Source organism: Desmodus rotundus, chromosome 3 (assembly GCF_022682495.2).
Source record: "Desmodus rotundus isolate HL8 chromosome 3, HLdesRot8A.1, whole genome shotgun sequence".
In the NCBI taxonomy this organism is placed as follows: Eukaryota; Metazoa; Chordata; class Mammalia; order Chiroptera; family Phyllostomidae; genus Desmodus; species Desmodus rotundus.
Window position 1 is genome coordinate 27,910,495 of NC_071389.1, and position 22,460 is coordinate 27,932,954.

A 22,460-nucleotide genomic window follows, 5' to 3' on the forward strand; every position below is an offset into this window, starting at 1 on the left:
CCAGTCCATTCTGCGAAGGTCAGCTGGATCTTCCTTAAGGTCACACAACTCATAAGCATTGAGCACCCATCTCCTTCGCAAGATAGCCTTTAGGAAGGAGCCAGAGCCTGGGAGGAAGGAGCTCCTAAAGCGCCCAGACCAATTAGACTTTTATAGTGTCAAGCAGCAGTTGAGTCAATGGTCCACTCCCTATTTGCAAGGGTTTTTTCGTCATTTTGATTTCAGTTACCATCTGCATTTTTCCTACTTCACCAGGTGCACTTTTTCAGTCTCCTGACACATTTGGAACTGCTTTGGGCCAAACCCTCGGCCCTCTACTTTCTCTGCTCGGTGATCTGACCCATTCCCGTGGCTTTACAGACTGCCGTATGCTGTTGACTCACGCACGTGTCCCGCCCTGGCCGCTCCCTCCAGTCTCATGCAGACTTAACTCATGCAGAAGACTTGCTTGATGTCATTACAAATTTAACGTGTCCAAAACAAAAGTCTCGAGTTTTACCCCAAAACCTGTCTCATCACCAGTTTTGTCTCCTGTTTCCATCAGCACCTCTCTCACGTTGTCAAGTCCAAAGACCTAAGTCATCCCTGATTCCAGTTGTTCTTCCCACACCAATCAGCAAGTCATCTTAGCTTTTCTGACTGCTTCAGACCACCTCCACCGCCACCCCCTGAGTCCACGACACCAACGTTTCTGGCCTGGACTAAGCTGTAGCCTCCTAACTCGGCTCCCTGCCTCTGTTCTCACCCTCCTTTGTTCCGTCTCCACAGAGGCTGCAGCATCATCTTTTCAAATTATAAAGTAGGTCACAATGCCTCTATATAAAAGCAGCCCAATATTTTCTCACTATACTTAGAATAAAATCCAAACTTCTTGCCAAGGTAATATGTGACTTACTACTCAGTACTTACCCTGTTGCCACCGACCTTCCAGGCCTGACACATCAGGCTTGTTCCTGGGACAGAGCCTTTACATTTGCCGTCGCATCTGCCTGGAGTGGCCCCCAAGACCTTTGCAGGGTCTGCGCCTTATCATGTAGGCCTTGCTCAAATGCCACCACACTGATGGCCCTATCGAAAATGTGGACTCGCACGCCCAAGTCACTCCTGACCCCGCTTCGTGTCCATCAGCCCTCATCACAAGCAGACTGTCGCTGCCGTTCCAAGTAGGATGGGAATGGTGTCCGTCTGTCTTACTGCTCTGTCCCCAGAACCTAAAATAGTGCCTGGTGCATAATAAACACTAATAATGAATCTGGAGCTCTTCACTTTACCCTGCAAAAGATCTCAGTCAGTGTAGCTAGTAGAAATACACTGTGAGCCACATGTGTGATTTTAAATTTTCTTAGTAGCTACATTTAAAAAAATTTAAACCGGTGAAATTAACTTTGACAATGCATTTTATCTAACCCAGTATATGTAAAAGGGTAACATTTCAACAAATAACACTAAAAATACTATCAAAGACTTTTTTGAACAGAATATTTAAACTCGTGTATTTTACACTGACAGCTCATCGCAGTTTGGACTAGCCATGTTTTAAGTGCTTAAGAACAAGAGGTGGCTGGTGGCCACCATATTATCACAAGTGCAGATAGTCTGCCCTTACTGTTCCTTCTTCCCTTCCTGTGACGTCCAGAATGAGGGAAGCTAGAACCTGGCAGATAGAGAAGGAGGGCTTTCTCAGCTACCCTGCTTTTCTCCCTCTTCTGAAGGAAGCCTTGGGGACGTCCAGTCCGGCAAATGCATGGCCATGTAATAATAATAGTAATAGAGCTTTCACTCTGTGCTAAGCACTTCTTAGAATCTCATTTTACATATTAGAATACAGGTTCAGGAAAACAAAGCAACTCGCTCAAATGTGCACATCTGGTCTGTGTTAGAGCTGGGATATAGCTTGGTTAGAAGTTAAAGCCAGTGTTATAATCATTATGTAACAGCTTTAAATCTACCACTTCAACGGTCCACATGGCATGGTCATGTTAAGAGAAACAAGTGACAGAAGCCGCCTGACTCTTGGCTTGGACTCGTAGCACACCTGTGTGCTCCCTTTTAGTTTCTCAGACACCTTAGGTGTGCCGTTAGCGTCAGACTGTGTTCCTGTCTCAGCTTCGCTAGTTAGGAATGGAGCAACCTGCGGCGAAATAAACCAACCCCATTTCCTCTTCTGGAGAACGGGAGTGCTAACACTAACCCCAGGGGCATTGGAGAAAGTCCGGTACAGGATGGCGATGTCTGAGAGGCACTGAGCACAGTGCCTTGGGGCCAGTAGCCCCTCAGGACACACTAGATCCTGCGTCATTCTTTCCCCTCTAGGATGCGAGGAAAGGCAAAGTGTCGCTTGCATTCCCAGGCCCGCCCCTTCTTTTGCATATCTTGTGGGGTCCTGGAAGCTCTCCGTGCTCTAACTTAGCATTAGGGTAGGTGGGAGGATGTGGGGCGGCTGTTAGAACTAATTGGTGCCTGGGATGCTACCCAGTACTAACAAATTTTTCTGTAGCACACTTTATCCAGTGGCCAAATCTAGACACCTCCGAGAGAATCTTGCCTTCTCCCTCTCATTCCTCTCCTGCACCCTTGGGATTCCACCTCACTGGGGCCCCTAGTCTGGCTACTCCCCATTCCCTTCAATTGCTGACCAACAATACAGCGTTGCTCCAGCCCGCGGCCTGGTCTCCTGCAGTTTTACTGGGACTTCCTCCACACTGGCTGCCAGAATATTCTTTCTCAAACAAACTGGACCATGTCACTTCCCTATTTAAAACTTACTGTTTTCAGGGCAGGGTGCAAATTACTCAGTTTGTCAATCATCCGACAAATACCGAGGTGAGGGGGACTTACTGATTGTCTGAACGTTCTTACAGGCACACAGTGAGCCGCACGGGCGAAAGCGCTGTCTACACGGGGCTCACATTCTAGGGGCCCTTCACAGTCTGGACCCCTGCATCCACTCTTTTACAGCCTTATCTTCCCAAATTCCTTCCAATTCATCATGCACTCTGGTCTCTTCACCTGCCAAGCCTTTCCACACTGCGTTGAGGGAGACTAGTCCGCTCCTGGATCCCTCCAACCCCACCACGCCCACTACAAGACCTAGTAGTGCTAGGCCTTCCCGGCAAATTGAGGCCCCTCTTTCGCCAGCTAAAGTCCGCCTGCCCCTCCCCTGCCTCTCGGGGATTGTGAGCTAAGAGCCGAGGTAGGAAGCTGGGGCCGGTGCCACAGCCCCTTGCTCGGGCGGCCCCCCCTCCCCCACACAGGAAGCAGGGAAGGAGTGTGGGCCCCCACCCCAGCTAGGAATGTCCTGTTCCCAGGTGAGCTAACGCGGCAGGTTAGCGCACGTCCCTCCCCCGAGTGCTGTCAGCGACCAGGCCCCCAGGGAAGGAGTTCTTCCAAACTGTGGTCGCCCAGCCCGCTGCTTCTCTCGCGTCTTTCCCCACGGTGGGTCGTGGTCAAGTGGAGTCTGGACTGAACTCCGAGCAGCAGTGTCTCCAGTTCAGAGGGACCTGCTCCAGAGGCCGGCTCTCTGTTGTTGGGGGCTGTTGGCCTCGAGAGCAGAGGGGTGGCCTGGGGGTGTGTGGGTGGGGGAGGGCCTCTCTAACTAGAGTGACTGCGCCCTGTGTCCCAGTCTGCTGGACCGCTCCACCTGGAGCCGCTCACTCCAGAGCCGCCCCCCCGGGTTTCCTGGCGAGTAACGGCCCGCCATCCATTTCCTTCCCTGCGAAACGTCAGAGTAGCACTCAAGTCTCCCCTTGCCTTCGTCAGACAGCCCCAGCGTCCTGCCCTTCCGCGCACTCACATCTCCCCAGTCTCATGGCTGGTTTTCTCTTCTGCAGCTTCTCCCTTTCGGACCACCCTCCATCCCAAACCCTTATCTGTCCAAGACCCCGTCTTTACTAAAGTAGACATCACTGCCTACCCCCAGGCCGCAATGCAAGGGCGTGTAGGGCATGTCACAACTGTGGCCTCCCTGCTGACTTGCCTCCAGTCCCCTCTCCCCCTGGGCCCCAGCCTCCCCATTGTGTTTTCACTCCTACAATTCCCTTTGCCAAGAAGGCCCCAACTTTGTTCTTATGCAGAGATCCTCCACGAATGCCACGTTAGTGAGACCTTCCCCCAAACTGAGTCTCTTTCTCTTTGCACCTGCAGCAAAGAGCAACCGATATCCCCTCGTCCAACCTGATCCTGGCCACGCTGCCTTCATTGCCCCGCACGTCTGACTCCCCTACCACACTCCAAGCTTCTTGAGCGTGCCGTCTGGGGCTTGTTGTCTCCATCCCCAGGACACACCGGCCTGGCCCAGAGCAGACATCTCCCGATATTTTTTTCTTAATGAATACATGGAAGATCATAAGCATTGGGTAGATGGTGTGTGCGGTGAAGGGGGTGGATAGTTGAGAAATCACGTAAGTCCTCTTGGAGGGCAAACTGACCAGGCCCTGTTGCAGGGGAGAGGTGTGATTTTGTGCAGGGAGAGGATCTCAGGGAAGCACCAGATGACTTACTCTGTTAATTTGACAATCATTGAACAGCTTCTATGTCACGCCTCAGGGTGGGCACAGGGCATCTTGGTCCGCACTCAAATGGCTTCCCCTGCAGTAGAGGAAGACAAGATAGGCAGTGCCAGTATGGAGTGCCCAGTGTCACACAGTGCACGCAAGGAGATGTGGCCGTAGAGGAACCCTCCCAGGTTTGAGGGGCGTGTCAGGCTTCCCAAAGAGGACCACCACCCACCCCAAGATCAGAGGGAGGGCCAGAGAAGGGATCAGGGGGCAGTAGAGAGAGGAGGCTTTGAGCTGAGCAGGTCCTCTTTATGAAAGGCTTAAATACCAAGTGAAGGCGTGGGATTTTATCCTGAGGGCATTGGGGAGCCACTGGTGGCTTCCAAGAAGCTAGGGAGTGACATGATCTGGTTCCACAGGCCACTGTAGTACAGTACCTCACTTATGACCCCCTTCTCTGAGAAACCTCTGGGCCACGGGTGGCAAACACAAGGCCTGTGAGCCAAATCCAGCCCTCCACCTTGTTTCTACCCAACAGCAGTGCCGAGCTCTCGCTTAACTGTTAAGGGTAGGTACATTTATTCTGTCCTAAAATTACATTCGGCCCCCGAAGGCAACCGATAGGCTGATGTGGCCCTCAGTGAAAATGAGTTTGACACCCCTGCTCTAAGCCCCCTGGCAGGCTGGTCCCCTCTTCTACGCTGCCTTAGCATCCTGGTCACTTCTCCTGTGCAGGGTTGGATTCTCCTGCTAGACTGAGTTCCTTGCAAGATGAGCCCAGATCTTCATCTGCTCTGCGTCCCAGGCACCATAAGTCTTGCTTATGACATAATGTTTGCCGAATGAATGGATTGTTCCTTTCCCCCTGCATTCCTACAGCCCTTACTCTCAGGTCCACATCCTTTCACACCTGGGACCTGGACATTATGCTAAAAATAGCATTTAATTGTGAAGGAGGAGACCCAATTCAAATCCTAGCTCCACCATTCACTGGGCTAAGTTGTTTAACTATCCTGAAACTTCAGCATCCCCATCTGGAAGATGAGGCACCACCGGGAACAGAGTAAGTCCCCACATGCATGCAGGAGTCTTGCTTTCCTGGATAGCCTAGAAGTTCCATAAAGACCAAGGGTTCCCCCAAAATCCAGCTCAGTCTGAATTTACAATGAATACAATACTTACTCCTAATAATACTTTCTCCTTCGGTAGAAAGCAGAATACAGAGGAAACTTACAGAAGTTTTCATTCTTAGCCTGCCACTTCCAAGGGGTGACAGTGACAGAGAGCAAGGTTCTCCCCGACTCTGAGTCTTCTTTGCCTTACCTGGCAAGTGGGGATGGTTAACCTTACCTGGTAGTCCTCACAGGGCCAGTGGAAACCACAGGGGTGAAAGTGCTTTATGAATGAAAGAGATAACATAGTAGATAACTGATCATTAATTTAAAAAAAACAGCAAACTAGTATCGATGAGACATGTTTGGTAATTGGTAGGCATACCCCAGGCACCTGCTGACTGCCTCTGAAAAGCGGAGATGCTGGGATGCTGCTCTTCCAGGCAACATGGGCTAGGCTGGGATAGTGGTGTTTGGTTCTGCTGGGTTCGGCCTTGAGGCCCAGGAGAGCCTGGGATGGAGGGGTCATGGGGAGAGAGTCCTTTGCCCCATCTCCTCCCATATTTCTCTGGCTCACATTGCTTGCTGTCTTAGGTTTTGAGTGGCCCTGGTATGAGAAGATCTGCAGAGTCCCAATGGCTTTGGTGATGGGGCCCCTGACACCCGTTGGTGAAAGTCGGGCCTGTGGGAGCAGTGAACCCACAGCGCTGCCCTGATAAACTTCAAGTCCAGCCCCTCCCAGCCTCTGACATGTTGGTGCCAGGGTTTATGGGAAAGAACCATGATTGTCCTAACTCTTGCCCGGATCAGAAGGACCTGGGACTGTACAGAGGCGTTGAGCTTAAGCTTCCTCACCCTTGAAATGAGCGAGGATTAGCCCACACAGCTGTGGCTCAGGGGTTGTGTGTTCTTCCGCAAAGCCAAAGGCTGCAGCGGAACAGTGGTTGGATTCCTGGTCAGGGCACATGCCTGGGTTGAGGGTTCAGTCCCAGTGTGTATGAGAGGCAACCAATCAATGTCTCTCTCTCACATCGATGTTTTTCTCCCTCTTTCTTCCTCCTTTCCCCTCTTTCTAAAAATAAATAAATGAACTCTTTAAAACGAGTGAGGATTAAGTGGGGAGAATCAGAGCAGCATCTCCCAAAGTCTTCAGGGTCAGAAGAGAGCACACAGTGAAAAGTGCCTTGTGAACTTTTCTATTCTATACACGTTCATTTTTTTGTTTGTTTTCTCTCATCTCTTCCTGCCCCTGTCGGAGCTGGGCCTGCTCTTCTGGTTGGGGCCTGTCAGAACCAGGAGCTCGAGGCGCCTCAGCCGCGGCCCTGTCCTGAGGTCGTGAGCGTGGCCTGCTGGACAGAGGAGCCTGAGTCTGCAGTGGGCCCCCTTTGTTCTTCCTTCCCCTCAGGTAGCCTCTCTCCCCACCCCCGGCCGCTCCTGGGGTGGGGTGTCACCCCTTTCTAGTTGCTTTTATTCCTGTGGGGCTCACCCCAAAATATTGAAAGTGGTTTTGTAATTTTTAAAAAAGTCTCATCTACGACAAAGAACTCAAAGACAAAAGGCTCATCTTTCAGAAGTGGGGAAGGGCCCATACTTTCTGTACCCTGGGTCATGGGGGTGCCCGGAGGGTCAGGTTTCTGTTATGGGGAAAGGGGTGTAGTCAGAGCGCCATGGGAACTATGGTTGTGCGGGTTCACTCGCTTCGCTGTTGGGCTTTCCCAAGACACTCAGCTTCCACACCTGTGTCTTTACCTCCTCCTGGGCCTCCTACTTCCGCCTCATCCCAGCCAGTGAAACAGTGTTGGGAGGGTGCAGGTGTGGGATGAACTCTAGGGGAACAGGAGCTACCTGGTTCTCAAGAGCCTCTTTGGGACTCTTTGACCTTGGGAATCCCTTGCCCCTCTCCCCTGTGCCCCAGGTCAGTGCACCAGTTTCTTCCTGACCAATGACCAGAGTCCTCCCCAGATGAATGAATTTTCCTGGAAGGATGTTGCCAATGCCTTGTCCCTGGCCAACATGATCCTGGGGCTCTTCTCCATCTTCTGCAGCTTCTGCAAGTAGGTCTGGGGCCCAGCAAGGTCTCAGCCAAGAGCTGGAACCAAGGGCATGGGGAAAGAAGGGGGGAGTCTAGAGATCCAGGCACTGAGGCATGGGGATCAAATGGGAGCAGGAGAAAGCATAGTGGGTTGGGAGTCAAAGGGCCAGGATTCTAGCTTCAGTTCCACCACTAGCCGGATATGTGACCTTGGCTAGGTTACATCCCTGAGCCTCAGTTTCTCCATCTTTCAAACAAGGAGCTTGCACTATGACCTCCTCTTCTAGCTGTGGCAGCCTAGAATGATTTTCATGAGAAAGTCAAAAGGTGCTGCTTTGGTAGACTTTATATAATCCTTGGATAGCAGGCTACCATTCCAATTTTTTGATTGTAAGTAAGAATACATGATCTGGTGGGATATTGAAAATTAGCACTGCTCTGGAAAATCTGAGACATGCATATGGACCCCCAAAAGGTTGTAAGCAAATGAAATTACTGTAAGTTGAATCATATGTCAATGCCTTGGCAAAGTGACTCTTAAAGATAAATTGTTTATAGTGCAATTAACACCCTCCTGATCTATTTGAATCTCTGTAATCACAGCAGGTGACTCCTCTGGATTTGTGTCGCATCCATAAAATAAGATGATTTTACCTGATGATATTAGCTTGAAAACTTTATGATTCTCTAAATGTGGGCTTTTGGAGTCATAATGTGAGGCATACTTGCAGCAGAAAATCCCTATCTTCTTAGTTCAGCCCGAGCTTCTCGGAGTGTGGTTTTTGTGCTATGGGGGTGGGCCCAGTTCCCTTTAAACACATAGGGTTAGGTCTAAACAAAGAAAATGCCGAGGTAGTTTGGGGACAGCTGAGGTCTGGGGTCAGGCTCTTTGGTGGCTCCTGCTCAGCAGCCCAAGCATGGCAGTCAGAGTTGGAGACTTGGGAATGGCCTCCTCCTGCAGGTTTGCCAGAGGTTGTGGTGGCTGCTTTCAGAGGGTCTGGGAGCATGTTCTGGACAGAAGCATAGAATCCTTAATTGTAGGGTCTGAAAGAGCTCTTGGGAGTCATTTACAGCATCAAAATACATTAGACAAAAACTGATAGAATTGCAAGGAGAAATTGATGAATCTACTGTCATGGCTGGATATTTCAACAATCCTCTATTATAGAGTCTATCAGTAATTGACAGAGCCAGAAGGCAGAAAATCAGTGAGGATATGGTTGAACTAAACAGCACCATCAATCAACTTGGTCTAACTGATATTTATAGACTCCCTCATCCAACAACAGCAGAATACATGTTCTTCTCAAGATCAGCAAGGTAGACCACGTGCCAGGCTGTAAGACATACCCTAACAAATCTAAAATAATAGCAAGCATATAAGGTATGCTCTCAGACCACATGGAATTAAACTAGAAGTCAATAACAGACAGATAACCGGAAAATCCCAAAATATGTGATGGTTAAACAACACAGTTCTAAATAATATATGAATAAAACATGAAGTCTCAAGAGAAGTTAAAAAACATTTTTAACTAAAAGAAAATGAAAATACAATTTACCAAAGTTTGTGAGGTGCAGCAAAAGCAGTACTTAGAGGGAAATTTATAGTATTAAATGAATGTACTAGAAATCTGCTCTGCAACAGCCTACATCAAGAGAATTAGAATGCAACCCACAGACTGGGAGAATATCTGCAAAAGACACCTTTGATAAGGGACTATAACCCAAAATATATAAAGCCTGAAACTCAACAATAAGAAAATAAACAACTTAATTTAAAAAGAGCCGAAGACTTTTAACAGTTACTTCACCAAAGAAAATATACAGATGGCATATGAGCATAGGTAGAGATGCTCAACCTCATATGTCATCAGGGAAATACAAATCAACACAACAGTGAAATGACACTACACATCTATTGGGATAGCCGGAATCCAGAGCACTGACACCACCAAACACTGATACCACCTCCGCACCCAAGAGGATACAGAGCAGTAGGAACTCTCATTCATTGCTGGTGGGAATGCAAAAATGGTGCAGCCACTTTGGGAGATAGTTTGGCTGTTTCTTATGAACTAACATACTCTTACCTTGTGATCTAGTGATTGCATTCCTTGGTATTGATTCAAATGAATTGAAAACTATGTCCACCCAAAAAACTGTACTTGGATATTTTTGATGTTTTATTCATAATTGCCAAAACATGGAAGTAACCAAGATGTCCTTCACTAAGTGATTCGATAAAAAACAAAACAAGACTGTAGTACATGCAGACAATGGAGTATTATTCAGTGCTAAAAGGAAATGAACTGTTAAGCCATGAGAAAACATAGAGGAAACTTAAGTGCTCATTATTAAGTGAAAGAAGCCAATCTGAAAGGCTAGATATTCTGGAAAAGAAAACAGAGAATAAAAAGGTCAGCGGCTGCCAGAAAAGGGGAGAGTGTGTTGGGGAGGACAGAGGATTTTCAGGACAGTGAAAATACTCTGTATGATATTATAATGAGGGATATATGACATTGTGCTTTTGTCCAAATCCATTAAATGTACAAACCAAGAGCAAACCCTAAGATCAGTCAAAACTATGGGTTTTGACTCATTATGATGTGGCAATGTAGGGTCATCCTTGGTATGTACCAAGAAACTTCTGGTGAGTGATGTTGATAACGGGGGAGGTTATGCATATGTGGGAGGAGAGGGGATACAGGAAATCTCTGTACTTTCCTTTTAATTTTGTTGTAAACCTAAAACTTCTCTTAAAAAAAGACTTTTAGAAAGCATTGGAAAGAAGGAAGATCTAAAATCAATAACCTGAGCTTCCACCTTAGCAAACTAGAAAAAGAAGAGCAAATTAAATCCAAAGTAAGAAAAAAAAATCCCCAATAAAAATTAGATCAGAACTCAATGAAACTGAAAATAAGAAATTAATAGAGAAAATCCACTGGCTGGTGTGTCTCAGTGGATTGAGCACAGGCCTGTGAACCAAAAGGTCATGGGTCTGATTCCCAGTCAGGACACATGCCTGGGTTGCAGGCCAGGTGCCCAGTAGAGGGCACTTGAGAAGCAACCACACATTGATGTTTCTCTCCCTCTCTCCTTCCTTTCCCCTCTCTCTAAAAACAAATAAATAAAAATCTTTAGGGGAAAAAAAGAAATTAATAGAAAAATCAATGAACCAAAACTGGTTCTTTGACAAGATCAATAAAATTGATAAACCTCTAGCCAGGCTGATCAAGAAAAAAAAAAAAAAAGAGAGAGAGAAGACACAAATTACCAGAATCAGAAATGACAGAGGAGCCATCTCTACTGATCCTACGGACATTAAAAGTAATATCTAAGAATATTATGAACAACTAACTCTATGCCCAGAAATTTGATAACCTAGGTGAAATGGACCAATTCCTTAAAAGGCTTAAACTATCAAAACTCACAGTAGAATAGATAATCTGAACAGGCTTATATCTATTAAAGAAATCATTTGGCACAAACCCCTTACTTTGCAGATGGAGGAACAGAGGCCTAGAGAAAGGGGGAAATGGTTTACACGAGAACTCACAGTAATGTGGTTGCAGAGGCTGGGCTGGAACCGAGGCCCCCTAGGACATTGAATACGCCTGAAATTTGGAGTTGGAAGGGGGCTTAGTGATCGCCTGGGGGTTTGGGGGCACTCCTTCAAGACCGTGGGTTGAAAGTATGGAAGGAATGTAGGTGTGCATGTGCGTGCGTGCATGTGCGTGGTGTGTAAAGCAGTGTTTATCAGGATGTGAGTGGGGGGCGCTTGCAGGGGTGTGTGTGCGTGCGTGCACGTACTGGTGTACTGGACGTGGAGTGGTTGTCCAGCGGACACTGTGGAAGAGCTGTCCTGTTTGGGCCTGCTGGCCTGCACTTCAGGAAATTCCACTGTGCCTCCTGGATGCTTCTGATCAGCTTCCTATTGGACATGGTTATCAGGACAGTGACCAGACACCTCAGCCTCTGCTACAAATCGGGTGAGTCCTGGCCTCAGACCCCTAGTCGCTGACCCCAGGAGCCCGTGTCAGGTTAGCTCCTTCATCTCCTGACGCTGACAGCCTTCTCAGACACCAGTCCTGTTCGTACCCCTCACGTGTAGCAGAAGCAGCCCTCCAGGTGGAGCTGGAGCCCCTCCGCCTAGATCTAGCTCCTCTGCTGGCTCACTTACTGACCTCTGGCCATCCTTGGCCTGGCTTTCAGTGTCCCTGTCTGCCTTGTGTCCCTGTCCAGGGCTGATCCAGGAACTGGGAGTGGGAGGAGTAGTTGTGATGGAGGGGGAGAGGGAAAATGAAAAATTACTCTAAGCAGAGCAGCTGATTGAAAACAAAGTAAAATATTTCTGTGTCAGATTTTGCTTGAAAAAGCATTCTAGAGTTTATTAATTTGTATCCAGTTGTAGTCCAACCCTTGCATGTTACAGGATGGACCTAAGACCCAGACAGGGGAGGACTTGCCTAAGACCACATGGTCAGTCTAAGGAAGAGCCAGAAGGAGACCAGTCTTTGATCTATAGAATCCCCTGGAAGAGTAGGTGTTGTTGGCCTTGGGGACCGCAGACCCTGCTTGTCACCATTCCAGCACCCCCACCAGAGGGGACTGATGTAGAAGGGTAATGTATACCCTTACGAGTATAAGGGTACGTTCTAACCTTGGCCTTCTGGAACAGGAGCTGAGCTGAATGACTTTGCTGTCTTCACCACCTGTGGCCTGGCCTCCGCCCTGCTCCTAGGCGTGGATGGGCCTCTGAATGGGTTCCTGGCCGTCATCTATGTGTTAGCTACTTCTTTCCGCCTGTGTTTTTATTCAGCTGGTGAGTGGAACACAGTCTATGGCTGAACTAGGGAAACATGGAGGAGGAGGAGCCAGAAGCCTGGGGTGCAGTAACTGACTGCTCCCCTTCCTTTCATAAAGTCCTTCTTCCTTCCTTCTCCTGTGCCCCGGACCCACTGGAGGCTGCAGGCTTCATTGGCAGAGCCCTGGTCTGGGGGCTGGGGGCCCTTGGTTCTTGGGCCAGCTATGCCTTTTTCTTGCTATGTGACCTTTGGACGACACACATGGATTCAGACTGTAGAACTAGGGGTTATACTCCAGTTTCCCAAAACAGACGGAGACACTGAGCTCCGGCCAGGGCAACTGCCTAAGATCCTAATGCCAGGGAGCGCAGATGCAGACTAGCTCTCAGGGCACCCTCTGCAGAGGCTTCCTAGGGGCCAGGGCTCACACCTGGTCCCAGCTGCCCACTTTACCTCGGGGATCCAATGCAAAGCCCACACATTGTCTCTGTGAATAACTAAATACTTCATGGTCTGCCGCTGCCTGGGATTAAAGGAGTTTGGAGTGTGGGGCGGGGAAAATCCAAAGGGACAGGGCCTTGCTTCGTGCAGATACCTTGAGATCAGCAGGAAACAGCTAACCCCCATCTTTCCTTTCATTAGCAGGCACTCCCTTCACATACAAGGGTCTCCCTTGCCCCTATGCTTCCTGTGTTTTGGCCTCCACCTCCCTGCTGACCAAAGGCAACACGTTCATTCTCTCTTGCATGGCCTCGCTTATGATTCTATTCATGATGGACCAGAGCTACTACCCACACGACCAAATCCTGGACTCTGAGAACTGGAAAAAAGTGGTTTATCTGGGAGGTGAGTGGGGTGGGAGAGCAGAGAGCAGGAAACACACGTCAGACAGCTGCCTAAAAACTGAGCGTGTTGTTTTCTTCTTCCAGGTGTCATCATGCTGTTTCTGTCTCCATTCTCGCTGACTGCTTTCTACTGCCTGATGTGGTCGCTCTCCTACATTTTCTTTCCAGACGCTCTGTGGGGCAAGGCAGTGTGTCTTAGGCTGCAGCACTTAAGAAACTAAACAGCTCTACCCATTCCCTCTGGCTTCTGTGGGGTTTGTGGCAGCCTGTTGGGCCGACCTTGCCTTATCCTCACTAAATCTTTCCTCGTTCCCATGTTGTGCTAGTGGTAGATGTATGTTACCTTGAAACAGAACAGTAGGACCAGCGACCTTCCCTTCTTCCCCCTTATTCGGGGATCTGAATGCCTTGAGGACAACAGTTGTTTATGTCAGATGGAACAGTTTTTTCCAAGGTCAACTGGGGCTGTGTTTGAGTTCCAGCTCTTTTACCAGTTGGGGACCTTGGGCGCTAAGGTTAATAATCCCTTGGAAAGGAGTGAAACCCTTCAGAACTGATAGAGCTGCCATCTTGGCCCTGCTAATTGTTAATTACTGCAGTGGTGGGGTGGGGCTCTGCTCACTAAGCATTTCTTTCTTTTTTTTTTCAATTACAGTTGACCTCCAATATTGTATTAGTCTCAGGTGTACAGCGCAGTGATTAGACACTTAGGTAACTCACAAAGTGCTCCCCTGATAAGTCTGCTACCCACCTGGCAACTACAGTTACTACAATGTTACTGACTGTGTTCCCTGTGCGGTACTTTACATCCTCGTGACTACTTTGTAACTGCCCCTTTGTACTTCTTATCTCTTCACTTATTTTTACCCAGCCCCCAAGCCCCTCCCACCTGGCAATCATCTCATCTGAATTTGTTTTGTTTGTTTGTTTTTTAGATCCTACATATAAGTGAAGTCATATGGTATTTGTCTTTCTCTACCTGACTTAATCCATTTAGCATAATACCATCTAGGTCTGTCTACCCATGTTGTTGCAAATGGTAACATTTCATTTGTTATGGCCGAGTAGTATTCCATTGCATGTATGTACCACCTCTTCTTTATCCAATCGTCTCTCCATGGACACTTAGGTTGCTGCCATATCTTAGCTACTGAAACTAATGCTGCAATGAACTTAGACTCTGGCTGCATAGAGCAGAGCTAGTCACAGGACAATCATGTGGCCCGACTTGAGTGAGTATGGGTTATTGTAACTTAAAATTCTGTAATTATTTCAACAGCCAAAGCATCTGCCTTTGCTTCATTTAGAGATTAGACACATTGGAAGCTTGAGGGCATCGTTTGGTTTCCGGGACCTTGTTTTATTCCTAGGCTCTAGAATACTGAACTCTAGATATTCAAATGCCACTTCGTGTTCTAAGACCCAAAGTGAACAGACGTAAACAGTACTGTATGGAACCCTGAAGCTGCACCTCAGAAACAACACACGCACACGTAGGTCCACTGAAAGCAGCAACCCCCGGCGCTGTCTGGACTCTGCCCCCAGCTGGCGAGCCGAGGGTTGCGGGCTGGCCCGCCCCCCTCAGCTAGGGCACCAGAGCACCTTTTACCTCAGGCCCAACTTCTTGAAGTTTGTAGAACAATGTGTGTGGAAAATACACATTAAATCTAAAATTAGGATTTAAAAGTAAAAATCCAAAGTCCACATTGCTCTGATTTGGTACAGGAACAGAGCCCCCTCCTGCTCCCCACGGCTCTCTATTCCTATCTCTATCACATATTTTTTCGAGTTAGTTGACTGTGTCTGCATCCCACTATATTTTAACTTCCTTCATTTTATGCTTTTGGGTTTCCCTTGCCCGCCCATGCCTGGCTCTCCAAAGTGTTTACTTTGGAAATGAGTTGATTTAGGCGTGCGTTCTAATGAGCTATATACAAGGTTACTACAGCGTGGTAAGAATCTTACAAATACCCATGAGTCTGAATATCCCCACCATAAACCAATTTCTAGGCCGGATAAAGTCACCCCCAAATGACAAAGAAAAAGTGCCTGCACTCCCCTCCCGGCTGGTGCAGGCCTACTGATAGCTGTCCATTCACAAGGTGGGAGGACCCTGGCTTCCAGCTCTGACCCCGAGCAGTGGCTCGTCCAAGAGTAAAGGACACAGGTTCACACTGTGTGGCTAAAAACGGAGGATCAGGGGCCGCAGAGCTCCGGCCCCAGGAAGCAGTCCTGTTCCTCCCCCCTGCCCCTCCTAAAGGAGCAAGGGTTCCCTCAGCTCCCCTCCCCTTTCTTTCCTATAACATTCTTTTTGCTTCCACTTTTTACAGCTAGGCACTCCCACACTAAATTATGAACAAATGCATATTTTACTAGTATTTTATTTGTTTTTGGAGGTTTACAGTTTCACAAGAAACAATGATTGTTCTGAAAACAATAGAAAAAGGTTTTTTAAAAAAAGACTATTGTCTTAGAAGAATAAAACAAGTCTCTTCAGCAAGCATTGGGCCAATCAAATTGGAGGAACCAGGGAAGCAGAAGTTACATGTAGGAAGTTCAGATTTGTCCAGTTGTAGGAGTAACACAAATGCCTTCTTGTCTAGTTCTGTGAGGCTCCAAAGGGGCCATCTCAGCCTAAAACTGGTAAGGAGTTCACAAAGCCTTGGGGTCCCATCTCCTTGAACTCGGGGGGTCACTCTCCAGGAGGCTGCATCTGTTTACAGAACTCATCAAACTGCTGCTGTTCCAGTTCGGTCATGACCCTGTTGAGGGCATAAATCTGAACGGGAGAGAAAGATGTGTTAGCAGTGGAGGCAGCTGCTCAATGCACCTTCGGACACAGCAGGCTGTGCCACTTGGAAGTGCCAGAACTGTACCAGTACGGGAACGAAGCAGGCGTTAACTCCATTGGGGGAATCATTAAAGCAGCAGTGAAGCGGGCCACTTAATCTGGCCCATAAAGGATCAGTAGGATTTGAACAAGTAGAGACTGAAGAAGGGACTTGATAGGTGACAGGGTGAAAAAGGGATATTACGATTAAACACACATAATGGAAAAGTACAGGATTAGTTCTGGAAACTTCAAGTATGCTAATATGAAGGATATTACAGAGAGGGGGTTGGCGAGCTGGAGAAAGCAAGGGTACGTCAGGGACTTAAATGCCATCTGAAGGAATCTGGACTTTATCTGGCGGACTGTGGAGAGCCAGCACAGACAGGAGTGCGGGGGAGCAACTTGATTATACCCGGGCCTTGGGAAAGGTAACATGTGAGGGGTGGAGTGGGGGAGGAGAGATTACAGGTCACCTAGGGGTCTGTATCACAGCAGTGAGCACAGGACCCAGGGCAGGCAGTGGGGTGGAGCGGAAACTGCAGGAGACGTTCTGAGGTGAAAGGCCGTGGCTCTACCTTACCCCTCACCATTCCTTATCCTTGTAGTCGCAATCTGCCCACTACAGACCAGAAACATCACACGACTTCCCAGTTTGGGGAAGAAAAAACATGAAGGGAAATGTTTGTGTATAGGGAAAATACGTTGATTAATTAAAAAGACAAGAAAGGGGGAAAAAACCTGAGAAGTGAGACACAGAAAAAATACAAAATAAAGGCAGAATTAATGAAAGCAACCAAAGGTATAACAGAGAGGACCACCAAAACCGCAAGATGGTTCTTTGAAAATGCTAAAGCAAACCTCCAGCATGACTGATCAAGATAAAAAGGGAGTAGGCATAAACAAACACTATTAGAATTAAAAAAACCATAATTACTGATGTAATAAAGATTACACAAACCATTATGAACATTATGTCAATAAGTTTGAAAAGGTAAATGAAATAAATCCCTAGAAAGTAAAATGATCAAAGCTGACTAGAATAAATAGGAAGCTCGAATGATCCTAGGGTCTTTTTTTCACAAAATTTTTTTTATTGTGGTAAAATCCTCTAATCTTTAAGGAAAATGGAATTCCACAGTGATGAAAACAGTTACATGCAATAACACAAATGATTCCATAAAAACATAATATTGATAGTTAAAACAGTTAAGTTTTGTTTTATATATATTTATGTATTTTACTACAATAAAAATAAATAAATTTGAATGGTTTGAAAAAATGTTGAATGAAGTCAGACTATAGCAACATACAGGGCCTGACACAAATAACTCCCCTTTTAGGACAAAGTCATAAGCATGTAATTCTGTAACATAACAATACCACACTCAGGCACGCCATGTGACGTTTTAGATGATGTTCACATTGCTGTCCGTCTCGTGCGAGACATTCGCGTACCCCACCAACTACACCCAAGCCTGCCTTCTGCCGGACCCTGTGTATCAAGTTCAGAAACATGCAAAACTAAACAATATACTCTTACACTACAAAATACTTGGGAACACACACAGAAATTATAAAATATGGAACAGCAAGGGAGTGATTAGCACGAAATTAAGGAATGAGGGGACTGCTAATGGGAAGGGTCAGGGACGTGACCACACTGGAGCCCAAGGAGCTTCTTCCTGATTGGTCATGGGCTTCTTCTGTAGTTGGGTGATAGGTGCAAAGGTGTTTGTTTTACTTATCTTGTTTAAACTGCACATACACATTATTTAAACCTCTGCTTCATTCATTCCCACTCCAATGAGAATTTGTAATCTGTGTGTTACTGTGCTAGGGACTGAGAAGTTTATTAAATGGCTTCTTGGAGACCTCCAGGTCAAGAAGACAGGCTCGTAGGACAAAGAGGAAAATAAAATAAGCAGATGAAGAACAGACCCAAAAAGGGTAAGGAGGTCTGAATCAAGGAACGAAAGACTTTCAAGATGAAAGGGTCCCCCAGTGTCAAATGCTGCTTCAGCTGCCAAGCGTGCCTTCTGCTCTCACTCACCCTCACATCTCTCATTCACATCTGGAATGTGGCATCCCCGCTGAACTGAATGGAAACTGTGTTTCTTCCTCCCCCAAGGGGTCTGTCACATTCCTATTTTAGGAGATTATATTCTAGGCAACACAAAGAAAACAGCAGGCAGCTAGAGGGCAAAGTGCTTTTTGCAGGAGCTGAAGGTCAGAAGACCTGTTTAGATGGCAGTCCTGCCCCTTAGTCCCTCACTAACTAGGGATTCTGGTCACATCTCTTCACTTTAAAATGAGGGTAATGCCTTTTACCTCCCAAAGTCACGTATTTGATACCTCCCAACCTTGCTGCAGGAAGGCTTTTACCAAGGTTAACATGGGAGCGACAGAAATACCTGAGTAACTAACAATGATGAGCCCTGGAGTGAGGACTCTGCGTGGCCATGCATACGCAGGCTGGCCCCAGGCCCGGCACATCTGAAGAGCTCAGCAAGCGCCAGCTGCTGCTAGAGTGCAAATCCAACCTCACATTTCAGCAAGTCAACAGGAGCAAGATCAGCTGTGCAACGCTGGGTCCGCTCGCTGAAAGCGAGCCGAATGCTTGGAAGCAGGCCGACTCCTGGTGACAACCGCTGCCATTCACCGAGCGCTTTCTCTGTGCCAGGCACCGTGCTAAGTGCTTTCCGTGTAACATTTCTGTTCCTTACAACAATCTTGTGAGGCAGACATTATCACCTTCATTTTACCAAGGGGGGCTGAGGAGCTGAGGTTCAGAGAGGACTACAGTTCAAAGGTCACATGGGAGGAACTGGGATTTATGGAGGAGCTGGGACCGTGACCAGAAGGGTGTCAATAAGGACACGAACAATGTCCTCCACAACATCTATGCCTACAGTATACACAAAGGACAGTTTCTGAGGGCTGTTTCTCATAGCTGGCCTCAAACTGTTCACCGAAGCACAGTGTGGTAAAATCCTCAGGGGGCTCAGTCCAGGTGGGACGAGGAGGTGACGGAAATGGGGAACAATCTGTTAGGGTCCAGGTCCACAGCTCTTAGATGGTGTGCCTTAATCCAAAGGCAGATTTCAGCTGATGGATTGACTACAAACACAACATTGAATTTACGTGTTATGTTCACTGAGTGCACGCCCCACAGGCGGGGACTCTCCTCTGCCTTGTCCCTACAACAGTGCCTGACATGGCTCAGAGTAGCAGCGCGACATTTGTTTAATGAACGGGTTAGATTAATTCAAATGTAAAGTCTGCCCCTGCCGATTGTTGGGAAAGAAGCGAGCCATGAGAACTCTCTTACACTGCTAACGCAGGCGCAAGCTTGTACAGTCTATTTGAAGGCAATCTGGCAATGTCTAGTAAAATATTTAAAAATATCTAGTAGTGTTATTTCTAGTTAAATATGCCCTACAGAAATTCTAGTGCAGGTGCCAAAGAGACATTGAGAAGTTGTTCACTACAGCAATGTTTGTAACAGCAAAAACAAAACAAAGCAATAATTTAAACGTCCATCACTGGAGGAATGGGCAATGTACTAAAGTAGATGCATAAAAGAGAGTACCGTAAGCAACGACGAGGAATCAACTAGACCGTTATATTAACATTAAATAGTTCTAAAAACACAATGTAAGCAAAGTGCAGAATAAAACTTATTCATGTAAAAATTTTAACCTCAAAGAATACTGCATATTATTTATTCAAGGATATCTATCAACATATTTGAATGTAAAGGTATATTAAGAAATAGTGGTTGGTCAAGGGTAGGAGAAGAGTATAAGGCAGGAAATGGACAAAGGGGGCTTCAAATTTATATGTAATTTTTATTTATCTTATTTAACAGAGGCTCTGGGAAAATATAACAAATTGTTAACCATTCCCAATCTGGGCGCTGAGTACCCAGGTGTTTGTTATATTTTATTTTCCTGTATATTTTAATTACTCAAAAAAGAGAGAAAGGAATGAAAACAAATAGAAAGCGGGAAAGGAGTGCAGCAAGCTTTTCCCTGCTGTTAAATACTAAAACAAAACGTGCACGCCAGCATGCGGTTCAGTGTGGGCAGTGTGCATGGGCCGAGCTTTTGATTCACAGTGATGGCAAGCGCCGACTGAACAAAGGACCCACGGGGGGCGTGCAGAGCTGGGCCTCCCCTTCCGCGCTGGGAGCCGCTCCTCTCCAGGCCACATCCAGAGCACCTGTGCTGGGGCGTCTGCCGCTCGCTCTCTTCCACCCTGGCCCTTCCCTCCCTCGTCCCTGCTCTCCTTTCTCCCTTCCCTGGGGTCCCTACCGCGGCCGCTCCGTGCCAGGAGTCCTCTGTAGACACTAACTTGGCAAGTGACTCTGGGATGTCACGTCACCATTCTGGACCTCAGCCACCATCTCTCTAACCCTGCAGGACGCCCGCTTTGCCTGGAGGCAGGCAGGGCACGCCATCTATAGTTCTGCAGTTTCTCCACGCTCGCATCGCCTCCAGCAGGCTGCAGGCACACAGGCCCCTCCTCCATCTCACCTCTGCTCTTTGTCTTTGCTTCAGCTCCTGCTGGGCTGACTTCTGCTTGGCCTTCTCAACTCTGCTGACAGGTTCTTTCACTTTGGACTTTTCTTTGCGTGCAGGTGGATCCATGACTTGGCTTCTGAATACTTCTTAGTCAGCTCTGACCTGGATGGTACAGGAGGGAAAGGAACGGAAAAGGAAGGGAAGGGGAGGGGAGGGGGACAAAGGGGAAGGAGAAAAGAAAGAGGAGAAGAAAGGAAAGAATTGCCAGTCATGGCCTACCTAATCCTCTAGCTCTGCCCCTTCCTTTGACAGGTGAGGCAGCGTGGCCGGAGGCAAAGGGCGCTGCATCTGGAGTAGTAAGGTCTGATGCCCATTCCCCGACCTCGCTGGGCGTCCCCGGGCACATCCCCCCATTCTGAGCCTTCGCTTTCTGTCTGCAAAATGGGACAACAGCTCCATTCCCTGGCCTCCTCCCATGAGCTGCCGTGAGAGGACCAGAGGAGAGGACCCATGCGAAAGCGTTCCGCACGCCGGAGCGTGCTGTGTAACGTGGGGCTGTTACAATGATGGGGACGCCGAGGCCCAGCGGGGCAAGCCAGCCGAAGTCTCGCTGCGGGGAGGCCCGAGCCCCGCGCGGTCCCCAGCCTTCCGGCCAGGGCTTTTCCGCCTCTGTCCTGAGGGACAGTTACGTCCCAGTCCAGCCAGCAGGGACCTTGCTCCCCGCATCCGCGCCAGTCCGCCGCCCCACCGCCTGGTCGGCCGGCCCGCCCTCCGCCCGACCCCGCCCCCTGCCGCCCCGCCCGCCCTGGGCCCAAGCCCGGCGCCGGGGGAGCCCCCCTCCCACCGCTGCCCTCTCCCGGTGCAAAATGGCGGCGGAGGCGGGCGGCCTCGGGGATCGGCACCTTCCCGCTCCAGCCTCAGGACTTTGGGTCCCCGCCGCTTCACGGACACCGTCCCACGAAGGGGATCCTCGCTCTCCTCTACCTCAGGGCCTGGAGTCCCGAGCCGCCGCGCCTGGGATTGGGCGGGGCCGGGCCGGGGCGGGGCCGGGAGCTCCTAGTCCCCGCCCCCAGGCAGGGCAGCGCGTGCGCAGAGAGCTTGTCTGAATATCTCACGTTGGCTTTAGGGACGAGTCCGGGCGGTTAAGTGTTAACAAAGGTTTTTCCCGGGAGTATTTCTTGGGACAGCTGCTAGGCTTCGAACGGTGAGATGTGAAATCTGGAACTCTGTTTCTTAATTCGAAAAGCGCGGATGGTTTTAGCTGTCTTCTTGATTTCTGAGCTTATTAGGAAGATCCAGTGAGATCCTGTTTGCCACAGTACTTTGAAAAAGGAAATCGTGTCAGAAGTATAAATAGCCAATATAGACACAGAGAAACGTTCACGTTTACTGATGATAGTTTACAATTATTTTTACAATTACAACTTTCTGGTTATTTACAATAACTTTACAAATTAAAATAGATGGGTGTCAGTCTACAGTCCTCCCCCTGCCACCCCCTAAAAAACCTGGCTGTTATTTTTCATTCATTAGGTTACCCAGGACTGAAGAAAATGGTAGACAAATACTTTGACACCCGAAATCCTGTTCAGTCTAACAAAAACAACATCAACAATAACAGCCACCTCTCTTCTGGGCTTTTTGATGTTCCAGGCAGTGCCTCACATTTAATTCATGTGTTTCTCCTGATAAGTCTGTATAGTAATGCGCGTGTATAATAATATTCTACTGTTATCCCCATTTTACGGATAGAGGAACAGAGGCACTGAGAAGTTAAGTGATTTGTCAAAGGTCACACAGCTACCAAGAGC

General features: G+C 48.0%; 2 protein-coding genes across 4 annotated transcripts; one reads left to right on the forward strand and one right to left on the reverse strand.

Moving 5' to 3' along the window:
* The first annotated feature begins 3,356 nt into the window (after positions 1-3,356).
* Positions 3,357-13,514, forward strand: TMEM269 (transmembrane protein 269). Its single transcript, XM_053919671.1, has 6 exons — positions 3,357-3,435; positions 7,524-7,662; positions 11,535-11,632; positions 12,322-12,465; positions 13,094-13,294; positions 13,378-13,514. The coding sequence occupies exons 2-6, from the start codon at positions 7,571-7,573 to the stop codon at positions 13,512-13,514; spliced, it is 672 nt and encodes a 223-aa protein (XP_053775646.1). The 5' UTR covers positions 3,357-3,435; positions 7,524-7,570.
* Positions 13,515-15,658: 2,144 nt separating this feature from the next.
* Positions 15,659-21,692, reverse strand: SVBP (small vasohibin binding protein). 3 transcript variants are annotated; one of them, XM_024554819.3, is made up of 3 exons: positions 21,634-21,692; positions 20,662-20,811; positions 15,659-16,072 (listed from the first exon to the last, which is right to left on the reverse strand). In XM_024554819.3, the coding sequence occupies exons 2-3, from the start codon at positions 20,773-20,775 to the stop codon at positions 15,986-15,988; spliced, it is 201 nt and encodes a 66-aa protein (XP_024410587.1). In that variant the 5' UTR covers positions 20,776-20,811; positions 21,634-21,692; the 3' UTR covers positions 15,659-15,985. The 3 variants fall into 3 exon arrangements, with proteins under 3 accessions (XP_024410587.1, XP_053777393.1, XP_045046928.1); XM_053921418.1 differs by having other exon boundaries at positions 21,552-21,689; XM_045190993.3 differs by lacking the exon at positions 21,634-21,692 and adding an exon at positions 20,929-21,394.
* Between the last annotated feature and the right edge of the window lie 768 nt (positions 21,693-22,460).

Coding starts and splice junctions, on each gene's coding strand:
- SVBP (XM_024554819.3), bottom strand. CDS start 20,775: ATGGATCCACCTGCACGCAAAGAAAAGTCCAAAGTGAAAGAACCTGTC. Junction 16,073..20,661: donor AGCAAAGACAAAGAGCAGAG/GTGAGATGGAGG, acceptor TCTCCCGTTCAG/ATTTATGCCCTCAACAGGGT.
- TMEM269 (XM_053919671.1), top strand. CDS start 7,571: ATGAATGAATTTTCCTGGAAGGATGTTGCCAATGCCTTGTCCCTGGCC. Junction 7,663..11,534: donor ATCTTCTGCAGCTTCTGCAA/GTAGGTCTGGGG, acceptor CCTGCACTTCAG/GAAATTCCACTGTGCCTCCT. Junction 12,466..13,093: donor CCTGTGTTTTTATTCAGCTG/GTGAGTGGAACA, acceptor TTTCATTAGCAG/GCACTCCCTTCACATACAAG.